General features: G+C 39.4%; 1 protein-coding gene across 1 annotated transcript in view; it reads left to right on the top strand.

Moving 5' to 3' along the window:
- LOC124615555 (prolactin regulatory element-binding protein) overlaps positions 1-25,485 on the top strand; it is a 138,869-nt gene extending 113,384 nt beyond the window's left edge. Inside the window, exons 6-8 of the mRNA XM_047143531.1 lie at positions 343-586; positions 6,595-6,739; positions 23,293-25,485. Coding sequence (XP_046999487.1) covers positions 343-586; positions 6,595-6,739; positions 23,293-23,378 — 475 coding nt within the window. The 3' untranslated portion in view covers positions 23,379-25,485. The remainder of the gene's footprint in view (positions 1-342; positions 587-6,594; positions 6,740-23,292) is intronic.
- The last annotated feature ends 2,172 nt before the right edge of the window (positions 25,486-27,657 follow it).

Raw genomic sequence — 27,657 nt, forward strand, 5'->3', positions numbered from 1 at the left:
GCAGGGATGTGTGCGAGTTGTGCTTGTATAAATGTGTGGTTGTGTTTTACTGAATCTGATGGAGGACATTTTCTGATAGTGTAGTCTACTTCATATTGCTGTTATTTAATTCCTGATTTTCCAATTTTCCATATTTGTGTGTGTGTGTGTGTGTGTGTGTGTGTGTGTGTGTGTGTGTGTGTGTGTGTGTGTGCGCGCGCGCGCGCCTGTGCGCATGCGCATAATTAACTAGTATTTCTGATCCTGTCTTTGAGAGAATAATATGCTGAAAACATTGCCTATACTGTCTCTGTTGAGGACATCAGATAAAATACACACAACTTGTAATGTTGTAATTTTCAGGTTTGGAACAACTGAAGGAAACTCAAAAAATAGCTGTTTGTTTACTCTAAGCAACCCTTTTGGAAAAGCTGGAAAGCTAAAGTCATATCTTCAAAAGTGGGATCCAGCAGAGGCAACACTCAAAAAGTCGTTTGAATTTGATGAAAGTCTTTCTGCACTTAGTGTGTCAGATGATGGCAAATTTGTAGCAGTTGGAACTATGTTCTCTGGTAGTGTGCACATACATATTGCATTCAGTTTGCAGGTAAGAGAAAATTATAGCATACATACCTTGCTCTCAATCTGTGTGGAAGCATGTGTTTACTAACATTTTAGTCTCTTTTTTTACTTCATATGTAGTAATCAGCTTTTAATATTCTCCTTATGAATTTGGTTGGTCGCTTCCAGTTCATAAATTTTCATTTTTCTGTAGTTTTTATCTGTCTCCATGTGGCATTTTGGTTGTCAGTGTTGGTGCTGCCTCCATGCACACAACCCCCCCCCCCCTCCCCCCCTTTTCTCACATTTGCCCATATTCCTATCCTCTTCTCTTTCTGTTTAGTCCTGTCCCTACCCCTTGCTCCTTCTACATTTAACACATTGATACAGCCATCTCTACCTGTTACATTGTCAAAATTTAGCATGGAAAGATCTTTGGAATTTATTATGCATGAACTTCGAGCCATGTGACATACATCTGAATTATGATAGTGAAAGAAATAATTTTTAAGGTATGTGATTGTGTTTTATACACCTGGAGAGTTATTGTCATAGTATTCTACACTTTATATCCAGTTTAGATTATCAACTGTCATTATTCCCCATTGATCCAAGCTTCCCTTTATTCCATTTTATTTCCGCCAACGCGGACTCTTCGAGTATTTGATGCAATAAATAATTATTAAAAAGCATTGTTATTAAGCTGTTTTTAAATGTTTACAGTTGTTATAAATATAATATAAGTGTTGTTAAATTAGTGGAAGTGTCAGGGAAGTATAAAATAACATTAAACAGGGTAAGAAGCGTATTTTTCTTCTCGCACCTGTAGCATGAATCCTAGGCCTAATTTCACGTGCGCGAATCGTAAGCAGTCAATTAAACTTATAGGTAAACGTTTCCAGTTGGTATAAATATAATATAAGTGTTGTTACATTAGTGGAAGTGTTAGAGATGTGTTAAAGAAGATTAAATGGGGTAAGAAGTTTATTTTCCTTCTCGTGCCTATAGCACGGATTTTAGGCTTAATTTCACATGTGCATATCGTAAGTAAACAGTGACTTAAACTTATATGTAATCACCAATTTTTTTATTCAGTACTCTGTCAATTTATTTATATCTGCCTGAATAGTTTCTAGGGTCCTTTGTTTACGTTTTAGTCAGTACTTAAATCAGTTTATACGATTTCTGTTTTTACCATGAGTGAGAAGTGTTTGACATGCCATAGGATCATTACTTCCAGGGTGTGGTGTGATGGGTGCTGTAGTTTCTTTCACTGGGGCAAATGTAGTGGCGTGGGAAATGGGAACATAGATGAGGCTCACCAGTGGTATTGTAGGATCTGGAATAGAGACAGGAAAATACTGGAACAGGAAGGGAAAATTGCAGCTCTTCGAGCTGACTTAGACAAGGCAAGGGAGGATCTGGACAGGTTAAAGAGGGAGAAGGGTGAACAGAAGTGGGAAGTGGCAACAGGTAATAGGGGGAACAGGCAAAGGAAGGCATCAGACAGCTTTGTCATAAATCTTGAAAATAGATTTGATCTGTTGCCTCAGTCAGAATCGGATGAGCCTCATGTAGCTGAAGCTGTAGAAAGGGTACAACAAACTTTCAAGGACTTGAAAAAGGTAGGGAAATTTGTAAAGAGAAAGAAAGTTTTGTTGTTAGGTAGCTCCCATGGTAGAGGTGTTGGCCAACTACTGCAGGAAAATATAGGTCCAGAGTACCAGGTCACAAACTTTTTCAAGCCTAGTGCAGATCTGGGTTAGGTAACAGAGGATGTAGGTTCTTTATGCAAGGATTTCACAAAGGAGAATGCCTTGGTTATAGCATTGACAGAGACTCTGAATATTCCATAGAGAGTGACCTGGTGAAGATAGCATCAGCAACGAAACATACGAGTGTGGGATTTGTGTCTGTGTTGGGACGCCATGATCGACCTCATTTGAACACTTCCGTCAGGAGGGTGAACTTGGAGTTCGAGTGGCTGCTTAGGACGCATATAGGGTCCCATATTGGTTTGATTCCTGTGGATGCTATCAATAGGTGGGACTACACTAGGCATGGCCTTCTCCTCAATAGGAAAGGGAAGGGAAAACTGTCTGGATTGACTGCAGAAAACTTAAGGGGGGACACTGTCACAAGTGGTAAAATACCAATGGTCACAGGTGTCAGAGGGATGCCTTTTATAGGATAAGGAAGGGGAAAAGAAAACGAGCTTTAAAAGAGATTGGCAGACACACTCAGTTTGAGAAAACAGATGAACAGAAAGTAATCAGAAACTGCCAGTTCACCTTCGTCAAAGCAGTTATAATCCCATTAGTATGCAGTATCAGTTTTCTTTATTACACCAGAACATTCCAGGACTCAGAAATAAAGTTGATGAACTACTCATTTGTATTGATGAAATGAATTCATCTAACCAAATTGACATAATCTGCCTCTCTGAACATCAAGTGACCACTGGTATAGATATGTTAGACATTTCAGGATTTAAGGTAGCTTCCTACTTCTGCAGAGTAGATATGGATGGAGGAGGAGTTGCCACATTTATTAAAAACTGCCATAAATTCAAGAATATTGACATTAATGAGTTCTGTTTAGAGCAGCATCTAGAAGCATGTGCAACAGAGGTAGAGTTCCATAACAGGTCCTATATAATAGTAACTATTTATTGAGCACTTGCAGGAAATTATAATCTATTCATAAATCATCTAGAAGCTCTTTTGGGTTATTTAACAGGAAGAAACAAAGAAATTTTGTTTGCTGGTGACTTTAATACAGATTTTCTAATGCAATCTTCCAGTAAACATTTACTGCAATTAGTAAATCCTCAAGGACAGCCTTTGATAACATTTTTATATACAAATCAAAGGAACAAAATCACATCATAAAACCTGTAATAAATGGACTATCAGATCAGGACATGCAGCTCCTTGTTTTAGATGTAAATTCTAAGCAGATTATCAAGACTGCTAAATCTGTGTACAGGAGAGTAGTCAATCAACCAAAAATTGAGTGTTTTCTAAAACTGCTCAAAGATATGGACTGGAAAGATATTTATAGTGCTCATGACATGAATGAAAAATATAACACATTCATGAACAATGTCAATACCATGTTTGAAAATGTTTTCCTCTAAAAGTTACTCAAATCAAACACAAGTCTATAATTAAACCACAGATTACACAAGGGATAAAGATTTCCTGTAAGACAAAAAGGAAAATGTATCTGCCGACCAAGAATAGCTCCAATACTGATGATTTAGCTAAATACAAGGAATACTGTAAAATATTTAAAAAATGCACTACGAGATGAAGATAGCAATGTCAGGGAACAAAATAAAAACAATATGGGATATAGTGATAGGGAGACTGGTAGAACCAGAAAGGAACAGGAGCAAATAGCATTAAGGGTAGATGACACACTAGTAACCGATTGGCATTGCGTGGCAAATCTATTTAACAAACACTTTATATCCATTACTGATAGAATGGGATTGCCAGAATCAGTAAATAATGCCCTTGAATATCGGAAAGTAGCCTTTACAAATAGCTTCAGGTACATGAATTGTCACTCACTTCACCAAAAGAAATAACTTCCACAATAAAATCTTTAAAAACAAAGCATTCTAGTCGTTACAATGAAATATCAGCAAAGCTAATTAAGGCATGTTCTTGTGAGTTTCGTACAATTCTAAGTTTCTTGTGTAACCAGTCAATTGTAACCGAGACATTTACTGACTGTCTAAAATATGCAGATGTTAAGCCTCTGTTCAAGAAAGGGGATAAAGAGATACCATCAAACTACAGACCGATTTCACTTTTGCCAGCATTCTCAAAAATTTTAGAAAAAGTAATGTGCAGGCAGCTTCTCAACCATCTGACCACAAATAACATATTATCAAGAACACAGTTTGGATTTCTGAAGGGTTCTGATATCAAGAAGGCTATTTACACCTACAGGGAAAATGTACGTAATTCATTAAATAACAAATTACAACTGTGATTTGTCAAATGCATTTGATTGTGTGAACCACAACATCCTTTTAAATAAATTAGAATTCTATAGTGTCATAGGTAGTGCTGCAAAATGGTTGAAGTCATACCTCGCTAACAGGAAACAAAGGGTGTCAGTGCAAGGGACTAGTGAATTAAGTCATCAGTCATCATCAGAATGGGAAGAAATTACATTTGGTGTCCCACAAGGATCCATCTTAGGGCCATTGCTTTTTCTTATCTACATTAATGATCTCTCATCAGTTACACTGCCAGAAGCAGAGTTTGTTTTGTTTGCAGATGACACAAGTATTGCAATAAATAGTATGTCGAGTGTAGTTCTAGAGAGATCTGCTAATTATATTTTCATGGATATTAATAAATGGTTTAAAGCCAACTCACTGACATTAAACTTCAAAAAGACTCACTATATGCAATTCAGAACCTGTAAGAGGTTTCCACCCAGCATATGCATAATGTATGAAGAAGAGCAGATAGAAGAGGTTGACAGTCTTAAATTCCTGGGATTGTTGTTGTTGTTGTTGTTGTGGTCTTCAGTCCTGAGACTGGTTTGATGCAGCTCGCCATGCTGCTCTATCCTGTGCAAGCTTCTTCATCTCCCAGTACTTACAACTTTATAATAAATTCAGTTGGGAGGAGCACACCACAGAACTGCAGAAATGCCTTAAAAAGTCTGTATTTGCAATTCGAGTGTTAGCTGACATAGGTGACATAAAAATGAAAAAACTTGCATACTTTGCCTACTTTCATTTCATAATGTCATATCGTATAATATTTTGGGGTAACCCTTCAAGTCAAACAAAAGTTTTCAGTGTCCAAAAGCATGTAATACGTATTATTTGTGGAGTAAATTCACGGACGTCCTGTAGAAACCTCTCCAAAGAACTGGGTATACTAGGCCCTAACTACTGCCTCTCAGTATATTTACTCCTTAATGAAATTTGTTCTAAAGAATATATCTCTTTTTACAACAAACAGCTCAGTTCATACATACAATACCAGAAACAAAAATGATCTGCACAAGGACTTAAAAGCACTTACTTTAGTTCAAATAGGGGTCCACTACTCAGGAACACTCATCTTCAATAATTTGCCAGCAAACATAAAAAATTTAGTTACAAATAAAAATCAGTTTAAAAGGAGCCTGAAAGACTTACTAGTGGCCAACTCCTTCTATTCCATTGATGAATTTTTTAATAGAAACAAATGATGTATTGTATATATTCATATTATTAGTATTGTTATTTCAGCTATTAAAAAAAAATTATTTACATGTTCCACATCCACGAGGATCTCCTCAGCACGGATGTATGGAATGAAAAACTAATCTAATCTAATCTATCCTGCAGCTGCCCTACAGCAGCCATACCAACTGTGATAGAATGGCGCATTGTTTACAATGGAATATCATAACTTGATTTGCATTTAATACTGGTTACACGTTCATTAATGGAGACTGGATAAAATATTAAAGTTCTGTTGTAAATTAAAGTTAAAACTAAATCTGATCCAAACTTAATCCAGTCCAGTGTTGCATCACCCAACACCTACCTTTCGCAAAATTGTGAAGCGGTCCTAGCATGTGTGTGCTATGTCATGGATATTACATAACCTAACAAGTTTTTAATTATTAGATGTGATTACACTAACAGTATTATGTATGTAAGTGAGGTGAATTGGAGCCTATGTGATAATAACAATGTCATTCTCTTTGTCTGTTCCATAAAAACTCTAATGTTCTCTATATGGAACACTGTGTATTGTAACCAGTGTATTTACATATGCTATTTTTATCTCATGTTTGATACATTGCCCGAGAGGTTACTGCTTAAATGACTCTAGAGAAACAAGAGGCAGTAAATGAAAATTGGTGAAGATGATGTGAAAAACATAGAGAGAGAGGCCTTCATCTTTTATTTTTGAAAGCTTTACATTTACAGTTCTTAATGTTATATGATGGAACTTTTTCTTTGTATCAGTGTTACATCAAATTTGAAGTAATCTTTCTTAATTTTTTCTGTTTTTCTTTGTTTTGCAGCAAGTGCTGAATGTGCAAGGTGTCCACAATATGTTCGTTACTGGCCTAGAATTCCTCCCAAGTGACTGCTTAGGAGGATATGAAACAGCTGTTATCAGTATTTCTGTGGATAACCGTGTCTGCATACATCATGTTCCATTTAGAAGTATGTACTGATATACTGTCTTTTTTTTCCATTCATATAAATTGCATTTCCTTTAATGATGTCTTCCTCTGTTGAAAAGGAAGTTATTTTGGAGTGTCAGAAAAGACTGAGTGAGCAAATCTGGATCTACCCCACAAGTTAAAGAGAAGGAAAGGACATAGGAGAGAGGGAACAAGAATGACGATAAAGATAATTTCATTCATTCTGTTCTGTAGATCACATAATGAGCGAGCACTGTCGGGAATGTAAAATGAGGATTGCTGAAGGACACTATGTCCCAAGTGGGAGTAACTGGTTCAAAAGTTCTTGACCGACATGTTTATGTAGCAGTTGACTGCTACAGAAATTCAGTGACTCGTGCTTGTTTATACTTTAAACCCAACACACAGCATTTCAATATACTGTGATTGACTTCGTGCCAGTTTTGTCTCTGCACTGTTGGAGGAGTCTAATCACATTTTGTAGTTTCACATAAACTCAAAAATTATATTCCCTTCAAAGCTGTGTTGTAAAGAATTAAAAAGCATTTCTCTGCTTTGACTTGTACCACAAAACATTAACTGGCAGTAAATACTCTGGTTAAGGCTTTTATGATGAGAATGTGGAAATTTATGGCATGGTGACCAGTGCAACAATTTTGCACCTGAGGTATGGCTGTTACATCTTGCATGCCACAATCAGGAGATTAATAAACAACAGGGTGTATACGACCCGGGAGATCTGGGAAAAACCCGGGAATTTTTTCATCCTGGAGAAAACGGGGGAAAAACCTGGGAATGTTTTAGAATTCTGGGAATTTTTCGTTGTTTTTGTTTTCAGTTAAATTTTCGTAATTTTGACTGGTAAGAACCAATACTCTAACAAAGGATATTACTGTATCCTGTCACTGCAGAATAATACTGCAGCAATAAAACATGAACGGGAGAAAAAACTAAAATAAAACTTAAACTGCATAGGAAATGTGCCGTATACAACAACAAAACACAGTGCTCATACAAGCGTCTTCCAACAGGAAAATATGTCAAAGGCTTTAGGAAGACTATGCAATGCTTCGTAACAACAAGTTGCCTCTGATGAACATGACGTCACAACTGTTTACATTAGATTCATTTTAGCAGTTACGAGCAGGATCATGCATATGCACAGTTGAGTAGTAGCTTCTCCCGCTTCTGGCTACAGAAATGTGGCTGTTGGCTGTGTAAGCAGTCGCAGCAAGCAACTAGATGTTACCGGGAAAAATTATGGTGGAGCGCCCAAGCTGCCAGATTCATGCATGCGCAGCAGGCCTAGATCTAGGGGGAAAGGGGGGGGGGGGGGCAGATTCATATTCTTGAGGGAAAAGAACATTGTTTCACAAAGTGCCTAGCATCCAGTGCACGTTAGTCTATCGATTATTCATATGGCTTTGAAACACATCCCTGTTGGTTTTTGAACACACTCTAAGTTGATTTCTGAATGAATCATAAGTTGATTTGTGAATGCGTACATAGTTTTCATGATGTCTCTATCAGAAACAAACTTTCCTACAGATAAAAGGGGCTATACGAGCAGAGCGGAGTAAGGCCGAACGGATGAATGCCAACCGCTGTCTGATTGTGTGGTTGATTGGGTTTGCGAATGATGAGCGTTGTTACAATAACTAGCGAAATCCATAGATTCAGACTACCAGAGTGGAAATAAACGAATAACAGGTAATGGCTCTGAGCACTATGGGACTTAACATCTGAGGTCATCAGTCCCCTAGAACTTAGAACTACTTAAACCTGGCTAACCTAAGAACATTACACACATCCATGCCCGAGGCAGGATTCAAACCTGCGACCGTAGTGGTCGCGCGGTTCCAGACTGAAGTGCCCAGAACCGCTCGGCCACTGTGGTCGGCGATTACATATTACCTTCTCGGTGTATCCAAGAAAATGAAATTTCGACAGAAAATTTTTGGCCAGATCGCTATACTAGTAAGGGCCAGTTGTGCAGTCCCTGGCTAGCAGCCGCTTTGAGTTCTATTCTGGAAGTAGCACGGAAAATGCGTTGTACAAACACATAACAATGCTTAACCAGAGACTAATCATGGGATAACTAAACCGATGATTCTGGTAGAGTTAGTGAAGTTAACCAGCGAATAAGCTTTGACATTGACAGGAATAGTAACAGAATTAGTGATAACAAGACTCTTTGTTAGAACGAGGAAGGAGAAGCAACGAGGACATCACACAAATTATGGAACAATATGATGATTCCAAGTTTCTATAAAAAATTTTGTACTACTACTTTTCGATCTCATGCTTGAGAAACTGGAGCATATGAATGAAGTGTGAAACTATTTCCTAAAGTAAAGCTTTTGCTTGTAGTAGGCCTAATAGGCATTTGATATTGGTACTTTGTGAATTATATTCTATTAAAAATGACCGTTTGTGCCAAAATAGTCTCGTTTATTTGGTGTGTGTTACAATTGTTGCAGTATTAGGAAGGCCTATTTTGTTTTATCTAGCAGAGAGTGACAAAATAGACGTAATCAGATCAAGAAACACACCAGTCTTGTGCCCTGTTTGTATTAACAGCTTTTTCAGTATTAGACGACGACATTTCAATTTTTAATGTAGCAAAACATTTGACGAGCTTTTATGAGGTAACAGATTCTTCCACAGAAACAAAAGCATGCCATGTAAAGCTGTAGCAAGATTAGAGAGAAAAACTTTTTGGAGCTAAGGATTGAAGAAATGTATATTGTCTTGCTTGTCTCATGTCTTTACTGGTTTTATGTATCCTGTATTTAATTTTATATCACACAAAGTAGCAAGTTTTTAGCTGATAGGCAATAAAGAGTACAGATTTTCTGAAGAGTTCTTTTTTTTATTTTTTAAATAGAGGGACAGGATGTCAAACCGGCCAACTGCAAGCATGAGAGGCACCACAGGACATTTTAATTTCCACTGTCCTGAATATGGTTTGATGGCATCCATTACAAAATATGCACGTTTCAATTCCACAGAGCGAAATACCACGACATGCAATAGGGGAATGCTGTGTGATGAGGTGTGGCACTGTGCTTTAGCACACTTACAACCAAATAAAATGTCTTACATTTCCTCGAACACATCTGTTTTATGCATTAGACTCTTCAGAAACATTTGCACTTCAAAATGAATATATTTTTGAAAATTCGATTTTTTTCTAATTGAAGTCCTGTATGAAACGTTCGAGGGAGTAGCGGGGTATTGCCCCAGTTCGGAAATATCGTAGATCCAGAGCTGATGCGCAGAGCAGTCCGAGTTATGTTGGAGAATTGGGTAGTCTCCACGTGACCCGTGTTTACATTTAGTGATTTTGCTGTCTCCTCTTCACTTACTGCTCTCATGTGAAATGAAAACAAAACAGATTTCTGTGGCCAGAGGCTATCAAGTGAATTAAAATACATTCACATAATTACCGAAGGCTAAAATGTTTTGTTAGTTGCAGATTTTATTTTATTTTGAACTTTCTGACAGTCAAGCATTAATTGCCTTGCAGAACAATGAAGTTAATTTTGTCAGTTTGCTAAAGAAATTTTTTAATTCCACACACTGTTCGCTGCATTTCAAGTACACGTTTTCAACTTCTAGCACGTGTGGCATTATGCCATAATAAAGAACCAAACAGGAGATAACATAGTATGGTACTCCAAGAAAATTTACATCCCGAAAACTACATTGAAAAGCTTAATATCAGGTCGTGGCCTACTTCACTCGGAATTTGGACATACGAATGTGCAGTTTAAATGTGCACATTTTAGTATGGGTCACAAAATTCCGATGCTCTTGGAGTATCCTCTGATTCTTGTTTCTTTTATGACATAATGTAAGATCTTCTCATGTTTTACACACATGAACATATGGGCTCCCTATTTCTAATAGGTCAAAGGGAAATATTCTGAATGGTGGTTTGAAAAGCTTTGCTATCAAAGTAAATTTCCTTTTACGCAAGTTGAACTATATGTGCAAGAATGTACGATGAATTTCTTAAATCACCGAGCATTTGACTCTCATTTAAAAATCAACTCTTTGATGACGAGCCATTTAGATGAATTTCGAGCCCAGTAGATCAGACATTTATATCGTTATTAAAAATTTTACTGACACATTTGTGTGATATATCTTACATTGTAATACGCCTAGAAAAGACCAACTTTATATGTGAAACCTTAGCCTCTCTTGCAGAGTATTAATCTTATAGACCAATATTACATGTGAAAGCTTTGCTTTTCGTGTAGCAACACTATGTATATTAATTTAAACCATTAGCTTTTTCTGTTGTGTGTGTTCACGCTTCTTAAAAATGATGTTGCTATTGGCTGACTACGTCATGTGTCCACAGCTCTGAATACCCACTGTCATCGGCTGGCGAGATCACGTGACATGAGCTATGCCTGGCTTACAAAAGATCATCGCAATCTCAATTTCAATGCTTCGGAAAGTAACATGCGGTGTTTGGTGGAATTCAAATTTATACTTTCGTAATACGAAAATATGCAGCTTACATGTTGCTGCTCATCAAAGATCTTTTCAAAACATGTTTTTTTCCCTGTGTTTCCAAAGCACCAGGAAATTCTATGCCCGTGTATAAAACCATAACCATTCAAAGGACTGATAAGTTATACAGTTCTGAGAGTTAACAGGGAAAAAGTATGTTTTCACCCAGGAGAAAGTGTATTTTTAACTGAGAAATCCAGGAATTTTTTTCCTTGTCTGCGAATACACCCTGAACAACTAACTTTTTTTTTTTTTTTTTTTTTTTTTACTCAAGCTAAGTAGAAGGAGCATATGCAGTTATGAGAATTCCCTTGCCCAGAATGCTGAAGTAGCCAACGGCCTTGATGCAGTGGCAACAACAGGTCTCACCAGATCTTGAAGTTAAGCACTGTTGTGCTTGGCAAGCACTAGGATGGGTCACTATCCAGCTCTGCTGAGTGTTGTTGGCAAGCAGGGTACACGCAGTCCTTGTGAGACCAATTGAGGAGCTATGTGATTGAGAAGTAGTGGCTCCAGTCAAAAAAACTGACAACGGCCAGGAGAGTGGTGTGCTGACTGCATGCCCATCCATATCCACATCCAGTGACACCAATTGACTGAGGATGACATGGTTGTTGGTCAGTACCATTGGGCCTTTCGAGGCCTGTTTGGATGGAGTTTAGTTTAGCACGCTGAAGATCTCACTAAGGCCTTGACAGACAGACAGACAGTATCCTCCAAATCTAGTCCATACACAAATTTCTCATGCCATATCCTCACAAACCAGTAATCATCCCATCAAGGCCAAGGAGCGTCTACAAAGGACACCTACCTTATCACCCAGAATCATCTTGGTTCTTTCTTTCCTTTTTTCATCACTTGCTGCTGTATTTTTATTGACCCACCACTTGATTCGTTATGGTGTGTGTTTGATGTGCCTCTTAGCCACTATGACGAGTGTATGGGGTCTGAGGGGGCTGTGGTTCGGCAGCCCTCAGCTCCGACATCCGCCCATATTGCTGCACATGTCCCGCTATCTGGAGGCGGTCATCTTTTGTTATCTTTTTATTTTGTTTTTGTCTGCAGTTTGAGTAAGTAAACATAAATTTCAAATTTAAATATAAATTAATTGATTTGTTTTAAGAAGAATTAAAACAAAAGGTAGGAAAGATGTTAGATAAGTTAATCTCGCCACCAATTGTTGTCAGCAATGAGTATCTCCGAATTTTGTGAGTGAGCTGCTGTCCACCAGTCACAATTCCTTTATTAGATTTGTAGTTGATATTTGATAGTATGTGTTTAATTATTTCTGTGTTGTCCTTATTTGTGTACATATTTGTAGCGTCTTATGCAATAATTGCATGTTCTCTTCCTACACTTTTTCACTGGGTCAGTAATCAATGTTACAGTTTTGCGTGCTTCTATGATTGTCTTTGTGTGATTACAGTAGTCATTCGTAGTTGAAAGTTCGAAGTTAAAGTGTAAGTTGTCATCTCCCTTTTGGACTCTGACTGCTTCTTGCATATGGGCTGTATGTCTGTATGGGTTTTCTTCGCATGTGGCTTCGGATATTTGATCTGCTTGAGAATTCTGAGTCCATTGTACTTCCATTCTGATTATCGTGTAAACGTCTGGTTCCATGTCACTGTAGTGTTAAGTGTTATGTGTTTCTGTTGTTTGTGTATTGTCTGCAGAAAAGACTGCTTGTTACATGGGACCGGGAAAGACAGTGCATGTCCATGTTGGTGTCTGCCTCAAACTTGTGCAGTGTAACTGTGTGGGATAATGTCCGTGTCCAGTAAGGAAGTGAGGAAGTGTATCATTCTGCAGCTGGTATCGATGTGTTTCATTCTTCACTGCTCGTGTCCCATTCAACTTGTCACATACCCATTCGCCAGCTTTTCAGTGGGCATTTAGTTTGTGGTGGTAAACCAGTAACTGTATTTATCTGGTCTAGCCTCCACCCTCCCCCCTCCACCAGTCTTTAACCATTACATTGCAGCTCGGTATTTTATTGAGATGTCTGTCCGGTAGCTTCTTAGCACCACACACTGTGCTTCCACTGAGGTAGTGCCAAAAGCCCCCATCTGTCTGAGCAGGACACTTCTTTGCCCGTATCTGACTGATATCATGTTTGTGATTAAGATCAGTGTGTGTACATGCGCTGGCTGCAAACCATGGTACTGATTTGAAGACAGTCCAATGGTATTCACGTAATTGGTGGAGGTAGTCTGTACTGTTGAGAATTTAGCCTCACCAATTTTTGAAGTACCTTATCTTCTCTGCTTTGTCTGTTGTTAGTTTTTAGTGTTTCTCATCTATATGACTCCAAGATAGCATATAATGATTGCACATTCAATGTTTGTGTCCCCAATTTTCATCCTGGCTGGAACAGTTGAACCACATTCTTCACCATTGCTCTGACATTTATCATAGTTCCCAGAACTGAGGAAAATCCTACCCACAATCCTTCCCATCTCTCTAAAAGGGGTATTCCGCCAGTCACCCTATCTACACAATATCTGGACCATCCTTAAGCTGTACTTGCATGGGATGTTTTTCTCATCATGAATCCCATTGGACTTTGTGTCCATTGTGGTTGCTGCACGCTTTGAAATGACCTGCTACATCTCATGGAACGTGCTCTTCATTATGATTTGTAATGTCAGCACTCTCCAGCAGTAGTGCCTGGCTGCCTCCAGTATGTAAATCACAGTTTCTGTACTAAAGTGGATGCTTGTAAAATAGCTGCATTAAGTCTGTCAGAGATTGTCAAAGAAGAGAGGAGAAAATTGTGAAGAAGATTCTGGACTTGTTGATGGCTTGAACAGCAAATCACTTGTAGAGGAACACTACATAATGCTGTACAGTGATCTGAGATACATACTAATAGAAATTGTTTGTTAACTCAATTGAATCTTCATCCTGTTTTCGGTTTCAAATTGAATATAGTTAAAGTATAGTGTCTAACATCAGTTTGTGCACACACAATATCCATGTTCTCGATGTTTTATTGACTACCCACACTCTGTAATAACGTACTTTATCACACAGATTTCAAGATAGAGATTCATTTCATTACTTCATTTGAATGGAAAAGGAGAATTTGTTTGAAGCTGCCCAACATAATCAAAAAAGATATTTCCCAGCAAGGAACAAACATGAGACAATCCATAAAATGAAGAGATGGGTATAAATATTTTACACAAAGTTTCATAATCAGAAAAAATTCCAGTGTGTAACTTGGGTTTACTTTCTGAGATTGACTAGCAGTCATGTTAAGATTTGTGGGCACTAGGGAAACATTCCAGTTGTTGCCTTATGCAATAAAAATTGCGGAAAATACATTTTTTAATAAATAACATCAACTGTTTCAAGTAATACTGCTAGTAAATTAATAAGAAAGGGCCAGAATCTTTCAGAAAACAAAAGATGGAAAAAATTTCCAAGGAGGTGGACGTGAACCTGCTACCATTCTCTTTTCAGCTCACAGAGCTGTCAATATGCTAGGCTTCAAAATGGCAGCCAGGCCTCTGTATATGTCATACGCTGTCTATAAAGACTGTATATACAAATGTAGTTATTTGGTATTTAACAATGACAAATTGTACCAAAATGACATACTGCTGTATCATTGAAATGGTCTACTTTAATAGTACATAAGTTATCACACTAGAAACATCAAATATGGAAAATGTTTAACTAATGTTATGTAGTTTCCTACCATTTTATTATAACAAATCTTATCTAAAGTGACACATTTTCAAGAGGTCTTCACTGATGCTTTGAAACTGCTTATATTCATACCACATACTCAAAAAGAAAAACACAATTATGCAATTTAACATCATATTCTTCACATTCCTCTCCATGAGGCAAAAAATTTGATGTGCCAGATTCTTCACTTCACACTTCTCAGTGTAGTGGAATGAGGAACTCCACACAGTAGCGCCACCAGCTCCTCATCCAGGTGTTTTTTCGTGTCCCGTGAGAGGATGGCTTTATGCTTTAACCACTCCCAAAAACTTGCCACATGGATCTTATAAGTGCGGAAGACCCAAGTGTGAAATCTGTCTGATACACAGAGCCTACGCATCTGACACCAGTTGTGTCATAGGCTTATCCTATCCCATTAGGGGCAGGGCCTCCTGTGAAAGCAGTCATTTCATATAACAGCAATGCATTTTATAAGGGCTTTGACCATTAGCTAGAAGTCCATTTTAATGTATGGTTGTTGTCAAACTGTGGCCAAGAGCATAGTTGACTATCCAGTGATGGAACACGCTGCTGAGCACAATGTGCTTTATTTCAAATGTGTGCTTCACTACCTATGCCATCTGGATCTTCCTTCCACCACCGCCTTGTCTGAACTACATAGGTGGGAGTTGTTCTTCAAAACACTTTGTTCCCTTAATCCTCTTGGACTCAATCTCCACTAGCTCCCTGCCCCTCCGCACTTCCATGCTTTCCACCCTGCCCCAGGCCATTAACTTCACTTATCCTGCACCCACACGAACTTCCCCCTTAATCTCCCTTCCTCTGTTCTGTCACACTATCCCAAACCACTCCTCCATGTCACCATCATTATGTCCACAAACATGTCATGCTGGTGTCCGTGTCAAATTCTTATTCTATGTACCTACTGCCTCCTTCCCAGCTGGCAGCACCAACCCTCCCTTCCGTCTCCCTGTCTCCTTTGTCCCCTCACCCACACCACCAGACACAACCTCTCACTTCAGTTAAACTGCAGTACTGCAGCCCAGCACAGTGTTTTCGGACAACATGTGTAGCCTTACTGGTGTGTTCATTTGCATGAATGTGTGTGTGTGTGTGTGTGTGTGTGTGTGTGTGTGTGTGTGTACATGTACTCTAGTTTGAAACAAGGTTTCTTCAAAAGCAGCAAAGATTTTAGTCTTGCTGATGTGCCTGTCAGTGACTTAATGCATTTACTGTTTGGTGAGTCATTACATTTACTCCAGATAATTTAAATACACTCCTGGAAATTGAAATAAGAACACCGTGAATTCATTGTCCCAGGAAGGGGAAACTTTATTGACACATTCCTGGGGTCAGATACAGCACATGATCACACTGACAGAACCACAGGCACATAGACACAGACAACAGAGCATGCACAATGTCGGCACTAGTACAGTGTATATCCACCTTTCGCAGCAATGCAGGCTACTATTCTCCCATGGAGACGATCGTAGGGATGCTGGATGTAGTCCTGTGGAACGGCTTGCCATGCCATTTCCACCTGGCGCCTCAGTTGGACCAGCGTTCGTGCTGGACGTGCAGACCGCGTGAGACGACGCTTCATCCAGTCCCAAACATACTCAATGGGGGACAGATCCGGAGATCTTGCTGGCCAGGGTAGTTGACTTACACCTTCTAGAGCACGTTGGGTGGCACGGGATACATGCGGACGTGCATTGTCCTGTTGGAACATCAAGTTCCGTTGCCGGTCTAGGAATGGTAGAACGATGGGTTCGATGACGGTTTGGATGTACCGTGCACTATTCAGTGTCCCCTCGACGATCACCAGTGGTGTACGGCCAGTGTAGGAGATCGCTCCCCACACCATGATGCCGGGTGTTGGCCCTGTGTGCCTCGGTCGTATGCAGTCCTGATTGTGGCGCTCACCTGCACGGCGCCAAACACGCATACGACCATCATTGGCACCAAGGCAGAAGCGACTCTCATCGCTGAAGACGACGCGTCTCCATTCGTCCCTCCATTCACGCCTGTCGCAACACCACTGGAGGCGGGCTGCACGATGTTGGGGCGTGAGCGGAAGACGGCCTAACGGTGTGCGGGACCGTAGCCCAGCTTCATGGAGACGGTTGAGAATGGTCCTCGCCGATACCCCAGGAGCAACAGTGTCCCTAATTTGCTGGGAAGTGGCGGTGCGGTCCCCTACGGCACTGCGTAGGATCCTACGGTCTTGGCGTGCATCCGTGCGTCGCTGCGGTCCGGTCCCAGGTCGACGGGCACGTTCACCTTCCGCCGACCACTGGCGACAACATCGATGTACTGTGGAGACCTGACGCCCCACGTGTTGAGCAATTCGGCAGTACGTCCACCCGGCCTCCCGCATGCCCACTATACGCCCTCGCTCAAAGTCCGTCAACTGCACATACGGTTCACGTCCACGCTGTCGCGGCATGCTACCAGTGTTAAAGACTGCGATGGAGCTCCGTATGCCACGGCAAACTGGCTGACACTGACGGCGGCGGTGCACAAATGCTGCGCAGCTAGCGCCATTCGACGGCCAACACCGCGGTTCCTGGTGTGTCCGCTGTGCCGTGCGTGTGATCATTGCTTGTATAGCCCTCTCGCAGTGTCCGGAGCAAGTATGGTGGGTCTGACACACCGGTGTCAATGTGTTCTTTTTTCCATTTCCAGGAGTGTACATTCTACCAGAGCTTTCCATTGCCATATTTACATCTGAACTTCATGTAAATGTCAGCTGCCAGTTCTCATTTTTCATGTGCATGTTTGCTGCTCAGTGCCTGCTCTATTTGCAATCTGTGCTCTGTCTGTTTATGGATATTCGTATCTTACTGCATCATGTGTGTTTGAAACTTAGGCTTGGATTTCATCTCCATCAGAGTGAAGAAATGCGCTTTGTGAGTCTGTTCTTAAATTTTGCTACAACCATGATTTTCTTGTGAATTATCGAGCATGAGTCTTCCTTCTGCTTTTCATGCTTTCCATTTTGATGAGAGGTATTTCTCTGCAGCTCCAAAGTTCAGATAAGATGTGGGAATGTCCTGAAAAATTCTATAAAGAGTGTGTACATTTTGGTTACCAGTTTGGTACACTGTTTCTGATCGCTTAGAATTTCTCATAATTGGCAACAGTGTTGTCCTAAAAACTTCCAGAAATCTTTATTGTTGTTGTTGTTGTTGTGGTCTTCAGTCCTGAGACTGGTTTGATGCAGCTCTCCATGCTACTCTATCCTGTGCAAGCTTCTTCATCTCCCAGTTCCTACTGCAACCTACATCCTTCTGAATCTGCTTAGTGTATTCATCTCTTGGTCTCCCTCTACGATTTTTACCCTCCACACAGCCCTCCAATACTAAATTGGTGATCCCTTGATGCCTCAGAACATGTCCTACCAACAGATGCCTTCTTCTAGTCAAGTTGTGCCACAATTTCTCTTCTCCCCAATTCTAGTCAATACCTCCTCATTAGTTATGTGATCTACCCATCTAATCTTCAGCATTCTTCTGTAGCACCACATTTCGAAAGTTTCTATTCTCTTCTTGTCCGAACTATTTACCGTCCATGTTTCACTTCCATACATGGCTACACTCCATACAAATACTTTCAGAAATGACTTCCTGACACTTAAATCTATACTCAATGTTAACAAATTTCTCTTCTTCAGAAACGTTTTCCTTGCCATTGCCAGTCTACATTTGATATCCTCTCTACTTCAACCATCATCAGTTATTTTGCTCCCCAAATAGCAAAACTCCTTTACTACTTTAAGTGTCTCATTTCCTAATCTAATACCCTCAACATCACCTGACTTAATTCGACTACATTCCATTATCCTCGTTTTGCTTTTGTTGATGTTCATCTTATATCCTCCTTTCAAGACACTGTCCATTCCGTTCAACTGCTCTTCCAAGTCCTTTGCTGTCTCTGACAGAATTACAATGTCATCGGCGAACCTCAACATTTTTATTTCTTCTCCATGGATTTTAATACCTACTCCGAATTTTTCTTTTGTTTCCTTTACTGCTTGCTCAATATACAGATTAAATAACATCGGGGAGAGGCTACAACCCTGTCTTATTCCCTTCCCAACCACTGCTTCCCTTTCTTGTCCCTCGACTCTTATAACTGCCATCTGGTTTCTGTACAAATTGTAAATAGCCTTTCGCTCCCTGTATTTTACCCCTACCACCTTCAGAATTTGAAAGAGAGTATTCCAGTCAACATTGTCAAAAGCTTTCTCTAAGTCTACAAATGCTAGAAACGTATGTTTGCCTTTCCTTAATCTTTCTTCTAAGATAAGTCGTAAGGTCAGTATTGCCTCACGTGTTCCAGTATTTCTACGGAACCCGAACTGATCTTCCCCAAGGTCGGCTTCTACTAGTTATTCCATTCGTCTGTAAAGAATTCGAGTTAGTATTTTGCAGCTGTGACTTATTAAACTGATTATTCGGTAATTTTCACATCTGTCAACACCTGCTTTCTTTGGGATTGGAATTATTATATTCTTCTTGAAGTCTGAAGGTATTTCGCCTGTTTCATACATCTTGCTCACCAGATGGTAGAGTTTTATCAGGACTGGCTCTCCCAAGGCAGTCAGTAGTTCCAATGGAATGTTGTCTACTCCGGGGGCCTTGTTTCAACTCAGGTCTTTCAGTGCTCTGTCAAACTCTTCACGCAGTATCGTATCTCCCATTTCATCTTCATCTACATCTTCTTCCATTTCCATAATATTGTCCTCAAGTGCATCGCCCTTGTATAGACCCTCTATATACTCCCTCCACCTTTCTGCTTTCCCTTCTTTGCTTAGAACTGGGTTTCCATCTGAGCTCTTGATGTTCATACAAGTGGTTCTCTTATCTCCAAAGGTCTCTTTAATTTTCCTGTAGGTAGGCAGTATCTATCTTACCCCTAGTGAGATAAGCCTCTACATCCTTACATTTGTCCTCTAACCATCGCTGCTTAGCCATTTTGCACTTCCTGTCGATCTCATTTTTGAGACGTTTGTACTCCTTTTTGCCTGCTTCATTTCCTGCATTTTTATATTTTCTCCTTTCATCAATTAAATTCAATATTTCTTCTGTTACCCAAGGATTACTACTAGCCCTCGTCTTTTTACCTACTTGATCCTCTGCTGCCTTCACTACTTCATCCCTCAAAGCTACCCATTCTTCTTCTACTGTATTTCTTTCCCCCATTCCTGTCAATTGTTCCCTTATGCTCTCCCTGAAACTCTGTACAACCTCTGGTTCTTTCAGTTTATCCAGGTCCCATCTCCTTAAATTCCCACCTTTTTGCAGTTTCTTCAGTTTTAATCTACAGGTCATAATCAATAGATTGTGGTCAGAGTCCACATCTGCCCCTGGAAATGTCTTACAGTTTAAAACCTGGTTCCTAAATCTCTGTCTTACCATTATATAATCTATCTGATACCTTTTAGTATCTCCAGGGTTCTTCCATGTATAAAACCTTCTATCATGATTCTTAAACCAAGTGTTAGCTATGATTAAGTTGTGCTCTGTGCAAAATTCTACCAGGTGGCTTCCTCTTTCATTTCTTAGCCCCAATCCATATTCACCTACTACGTTTCCTTCTCTCCCTTTTCCTACACTCGAATTCCAGTCACCCATGACTATTAAATTTTCATCTCCCTTCACTATCTGAATAATTTCTTTTATTTCATCATACATTTCTTTAATTTCTTCATCATTTGCAGAGCTAGTTGGCATATAAACTTGTACTACTGTAGTAGGCATGGGCTTTGTGTCTGTCTTGGCCACAATAATGCGTTCACTATGCTGTTTGTAGTAGCTTACCCGCATTCCTATTTTCCTATTCATTATTAAACCTACTCCTGCATTACCCCTATTTGACTTTGTGTTTATAACCCTGTAGTCACCTGACCAGAAGTCTTGTTCCTCCTGCCACCGAACTTCACTAATTCCCACTATATCTAACTTTAACCTATCCATTTCCCTTTTTAAATTTTCTAACCTACCTGCCCGATTAAGGGATCTGACATTCCACGCTCCGATCCGTAGAACGCCAGTTTTCTTTCTCCTGATAACGACATCCTCTTGAGTAGTCCCCGCCCGGAGATCCGAATGGGGGACTATTTTACCTCCGGAATATTTTACCCAAGAGGACGCCATCATCATTTAATCATACAGTAAAAGCTGCATGCCCTCGGGAAAAATTACGGCCGTAGTTTCCCCTTGCTTTCAGCCGTTCGCGGTACCAGCACAGCAAGGCCGTTTTGGTTAGTGTTACAAGGCCAGATCAGTCAATCATCCAGACTGTTGCCCTTGCAACTACTGAAAAGGCTGCTGCCCCTCTTCAGGAACCACACGTTTGTCTGGCCTCTCAACAGATACCCCTCCGTTGTGGTTGTACCTACGGTACAGCTATCTGTATCGCTGAGGCACGCAAGCCTCCCCACCAACGGCAAGGTCCATGGTTCATGGTTCTTTATTATAAAGTAACAATTTTCTGTCACTTTTGCATTCACATACCTTGTAAAATGATTTACATTTACATTTACATTTATACTCCGCAAGCCACCCAACGGTGTGTGGCGGAGGGCACTTTACGTGCCACTGTCATTACTCCCTTTCCTGTTCCAGTCGCGTATGGTTCGCGGGAAGAACGACTGTCTGAAAGCCTCCGTGTGCGCTCTAATCTCTCTAATTTTACATTCGTGATCTCCTCGGGAGGTATAAGTAGGGGGAAGCAATATATTCGATACCTCATCCAGAAACGCACCCTCTCGAAACCTGGCGAGCAATGTACACCGCGATGCAGAGCGCCTCTCTTGCAGAGTCTGCCATTTGAGTTTATTAAACATCTCCGTAATGCTATCATGTTTACCAAATACCCCTGTGACGAAACGCGCCGCTCTTCTTTGGATCTTCTCTATCTCCTCCGTCAAACCGATCTGGTACGGATCCTACACTGATGAGCAATACTCAAGTATAGGTTGAACGAGTGTTTTGTATGCCACCTCCTTTGTTGATGGACTACATTTTCTAAGCACTCTCCCAATGAATCTCAACCTGGTACCCGCCTTACCAACAATTAATTTTATATGATCATTCCACTTCAAATCGTTCCGCACGCATACTCCCAGATATTTTACAGAAGTAACTGCTACCAGTGTTTGTTCCGCTATCATATAATCATACAATAAAGGATCCTTCTTTCTATGTATTCGCAATACATTACATTTGTCTGTGTTAAGGGACAGTTGCCACTCCCTGCAACAAGTGCCTATCCGCTGCAGATCTTCCTGCATTTCGCTACAATTTTCTAATGCTGCAACTTCTCTGTATACTACAGCATCATCCGCGAAAAGCCGCATCAGTGGGAACGCCACATCTGCTGCCTCCTTGCTTATTCTAAACATGTTAATTGTCTTCCTTAAACTTGTGACACTTTTGCTTCAGTTTTCCTTTGCTCACTGCAGTATATCTGCTTGTTTTTCTTACAATTGACAGGAAAATTAAGGAACATTATTTCCCCTTGCATTTCAACATGTAATGACTGATCGCTTTTCAGAAATGACAGAATTGGGCATTACCATACTCATTTTGACTCGGTCTTACAAAAGCAGACAACAGTGAACTAACAGCAATATGGAGTCTACATTCCCAACATGACAGTGAACATTACTACACATCTGGAAACCAGTCATCATTTACAATCACTTTTTATAGGTGATCAGCACTTAATTTTGAACTATACCTCATAGGAAAATGTGTTTAAGTGGACATAGTTTCCTAACATCTGTGATAAACCTTTAAAATTTGTGACATTGCTTAACTATCTAGAAGAGATTGTAAATAATACTGAATCAAATACTGGAATGCAGCTTGGATTTAAAAACATGTGTTAGGTGATATTTGCTTTCTCTAACACATCACAACATTAATCAGAATTTCAAATAATTTATCAACTTCTGTATTTGTTTTTGCTTGTGTGTATTGGTTTTAGAAACATAGAAAGCTAAATGACATATCTTATATTGTTTACTTGGGTATTAATATTATGAAAGGAAAGTTGCCACTCACCATGTATCAGAGAAGCTGAGTCGCAGATAGGCATTTCAGTTGCCTGCAGTTGCCTTAGACTGCATCCTTTTGGGATAAAAGCTTTATTTGGAACAATCTTTCTGTTGTGCCTATCTGTGACTCAGCATCTCCACTGTATGGTGAGTAGCAACTTTTCTTTTCATAATATTTTTACATTCCATCCTGCATTTTACTTAGATATTTACTTTCATATTTTGGTTGAATTAGTTCTAAATGAATTACTGAAAGTTATGTCTGGTTTCATTTCCAGGTACAATACCGTTATGGCTGGCGGTCCTGCTCGTGGTAATAACACTTGTTCTCACATTCATGCTTTGCAGTTTTTTGGGTCTCTGATTTCAAGAAGAAATAGCCCAAAAAGTTATTTTAAAATCTGAGACAAAGTTGCAACTGCCTGTTGCTAAGTTGTTGAAATGAGTGAGAGACTACTGAACATAATTTTGTACATAAAGCCTTTTTATGGAAACTTTTTATTATTGATGAACGCCATTCGTAGTGAAAGGCTGCAGAATTCTGTAGTTCCCTGTGGTCCAAGTACAAAAGATGCTGTGGAGGAACTGAAATATTTCATATTGTAAGAAAGGTATTTTTCAAGGCAGCATTGGTGCTACATTCCTGTGCTTGCTTGGTGGGATGTACATATAGTGTGAAATCTCAGTTAATGAAGGCAAAGCTGTGAACATCACTACTGTAGTGTTATGCCAGGAATTCTTGTATCTTAACAGATGGTGCACTTAAATAATCTGCAATTTGCCTTTTATTTCTGGTGTTTTGTTTTTATTTTATGAGCAATAATGCTGTAATCACCAGTGTTAAGATATGCTGCTACAGAAACACTTTGTTAATAAACATGTAACATAGTACTGAATAATACTGGCAGGTAGGAAAGTGAACATGTTAGATGTTCACTTTCCTTTTTAATCTGTTTATAACAACTAAGGGAAAAATGTATTTTATTCATTACAACTCATTTATTTAATATAAGATACCTTCAGGTGTGTTTCTAAGGTGTTCTTTGGGTTTTAAGAAAGATATACCATGTACATTTATTTTCTTATTTATTTATGTACAAAATAGTTAACACACCCTTCTTCTCACTGAAGAGTGGAAGGGTGTTATTTGTTCCTATAAACTGTGCAAAAGTAAGATATCCGAAGGTTAATGTGTGAATCATTACATGTAATAGACAGTTTGTCTTTGTCAAGGATATCTCCTACTTCTATCCTTTCTGAAAGGATGTAGCAAACAATTCTATATTTTGATGTTTAAATACTTTTATTTATCATTGTGTTCTTGTGTTTATTTCATCTTTCTGTTCAACTTTTAATGCTATACTAAATGTTGTTGTACCTATGTACTAAATGTTGTTGTAAATTCTGACGTATCCCTGTCATGCAGAAATTTTTCAATTTGAAGATTTCCAATGAAATAGTGTTTATTTGCAGGCAGGTAGTTTTGTGTCCGAATCTAAAACATCATGTAACTGGTGCCACCTTTTCATACTGTACATAGTATTATGAAATCTTTGTGCTGTTGTATGATGGCTTTAATTTGAAATTAAGTGTGACCACCTCTAACTCCATGTGAGACATACAAGTTCCAGTTGTACAGATATCAGTGATATAAGTCTGCTGGGTTTCACTGAGTGTCTCTCTCTCTCTCTCTCTCTCTCTCTCTCTCTCTCTCTCTCTCTCTCTCTCTCTCTCTCTGCCCCCTCCCTCCCTCCCTCCCTCCCTCCCTCTGTCTTCTGTCTCCACCTCTCCCGACTTGGATACCTCTACCGTAGCCCCTAAAGAAATGTGAACGTATCTGTTACAGTGTCTCTTCTAGATAATTTCTTGCCAGATATTATTTTGCTGCTAGGCTCTCTTTAACATCCTGATTTTACAGGACCAAATACAGAAATGCAATAATTGTAAGAAGTACAAATGAATTCATTTAAGTAATACTGTCCACACTTTTTATGAGAGCAGTGTGGACGTTACACATTTGTAGAAGTTTCTCAAATATTCTTGCAATATATATCACTGGTAGAAACTTTTACATAAACTGTTTTACTATTAGCATTGATGCACAGCAATCAAAATGTATGCACTTGAATGCTTAAATCAAAAGGTGATTTTGTAGTCTTAGTTAGAACAGGATGTATCAATTTGTGTGTTATATTTGGCTGGGTGTATCTATTTTTCAAATGATCTTATGCCTAATTGGCATGTCTACATTTTAAATGTTGTGTAGTGATGATTTTTTTAAGTCACTGTGTTGTATTATTGATGTTGTTCTATCCTCTTCATAGTGAGTGAAGTAACTGTATATTTTTGAAATAATAATTGGAGATAAATGATGGTATGTTTGTGGCCTTTATATAAAGAAATATGCACCTGTGTTCACAATGACAAAGTCAATGATAATTATCCTGTTATACTTTGTAAATAAAATAATTTGGCATGGGTTTAAAATATTTCACTCACCATAGCTCTTGAATTTCGCATCTCTTTTTGTTTTATTGTAGAAACCATCTAATTTTCCACCAGTTTCTGCAAGCAATGTATGAAGCACAGGAATACTTTTATGGAATTATTATTAACAAAAAAAGCTACAGATTCATGTATACATCATACTCAAGAGAAACCCTGAGAGTTATTGTTGTTTTACTATTGAAATTCGCCATCCCCACAATAATCCAATTCACTTCATATATTTCAGTGACTCATCAATTGCAAGAGTCAGTTTCCATATTCTGTTATATAAAAATTACTATTCATCCCATAAATGGGATGAATATAATTAACTTCAAGGTTTAAAATGTCACCACTGAGGTTTATGCCATTCTAATTTAACTGAAGTATGAATCCCTCCTCGCACTTTGTACACTACTACAAGTCATTATATTCCAACTTTTATAAAGAAAACAAATGTAAATTGGTTTTATGTCTGGTCATATTTTACATTTATGCTGCTATGACTAGGATTACAAATATTATAATGTAACTAATTCTTTTGTCGCTCTGACAGGGCACAAATGATCACTCATTTGTATTAATAACCAATCCTGAACCATGGTTGAATTAAATCACATTAAAATACTACAGATATAAATATGCATGATAACACATGAAGTGTTAGAGCTGCGAGCCAGAAGTGGCACTTCATAAACCAATTCACAGCAAGTCACCAATAGCACAGCCATGGCTGTGCAACACCATCCCTATCCATGCTTTTGGTACTGTGGGTCAAATGCTTTCGGAATCACTGGAAGGGGAGAGGGTCATCTTGGTGACCAATGGTGTGATTTCAGGAGGCTCAGTTATCTCAATGTCCTGTGGAGAAAGATAGTGTGTAGCTATGTTGTATGTGGTTGCTACCTCCTCAGGGGAACTCTGGTGCTAAATGTCGTCACCCAACGTCTCCCAGTCCAGGCCCAACCTGTGTGATGCTGCCACCTGGTGAGGTTTGCAAAATCTTGTCGCTAATCCCAGCTGAAACTGGAGCAGATTGTTTGGAAGCTGAGGCTGGAGCAGACTGACTGGTGGCTGGCCTGCTGGATGTGCAGTGGTGGAGAGGGTACCAGAGGCTGCAGTTGGTTCCAGTGTTGCCATTGTGGTCCCTCCCTGGTGGTGACCCTGCAGAGGAGGTGGCCTTGAGATATGGCTGCCAGAGGAGGCATCCAGCACTGTGCTCTCTTAAAGGTGCACAACCACACCAAGGTGTTGGACAGGATGGACACTGAATGTTGTGCTTGTGATCATCTTGCTTTTGAGTGCAGCAAGTAGACCAGCATTCACAGTTGGTGGCTATACAAGATGTTTTCTGTGCTCCTGTCATTGACGGGGGGGAGGGGGGTCTTGAAGATAGGGTTGCCTTTGTCGGAGGTCCTTCCCATCGCTTTTGTCATTTGATGCTTAAATGTGTGGATCAAGATGCTGAGGTGACATGTTGAATGCAATTTCTGTTGCAGAAATCACGAAAGGTCTTTGATTTATGTGATACTACGGTGTGAGGTATGCCTTCTATTGATAGAATCTTTGATAGTAGGCTGACCATAGTGTCTGCAATGTTGTATGACATGACAACAACATACAAAAAATTGGATGTGGCATCTACATGGTGTATATGCTCTAGAACAAACAGAAGAACAGGGGAATTTTTCATCCAAGCAAAAAAAAAAAAAGGAAAAAAATTTAGAATTCTGGGAAGTCTTCATTGTTTTAGTTTTCAGTTGAACCTGTGTAATAATGACTGGTAAGAACTGGTAGTCTAACAAAGAAGTTTACTTTAGCCTGCTACTGCAGACTAATACCACAGCAATATAACATAAATGAGAGAATAACACCAAAATAAAACTTAAGCTGCAAAGAAAATACACCATTAACAACAAAAAAACACAATGCACATGCAAGAATCTGCTAACAACGAAGTGTTTCAAAGGCTTTAGAATGAAGACTATGCAGGACTTCATAACAACAAATTGTTTTTGGTGAGTGTGACTTCACAATTATTTACAATTATAATAGGTCATGGGAAAATATTCTGAACAGTGGTTTGAGAAGTATTACTTTCATAATAAATTTCTTTTTATGCAAGATGAATTATGTTACATGTGACAATGTGTGTT

Source organism: Schistocerca americana, chromosome 5 (genome assembly GCF_021461395.2).
Source record: "Schistocerca americana isolate TAMUIC-IGC-003095 chromosome 5, iqSchAmer2.1, whole genome shotgun sequence".
NCBI classification, from domain to species: domain Eukaryota; kingdom Metazoa; phylum Arthropoda; class Insecta; order Orthoptera; family Acrididae; genus Schistocerca; species Schistocerca americana.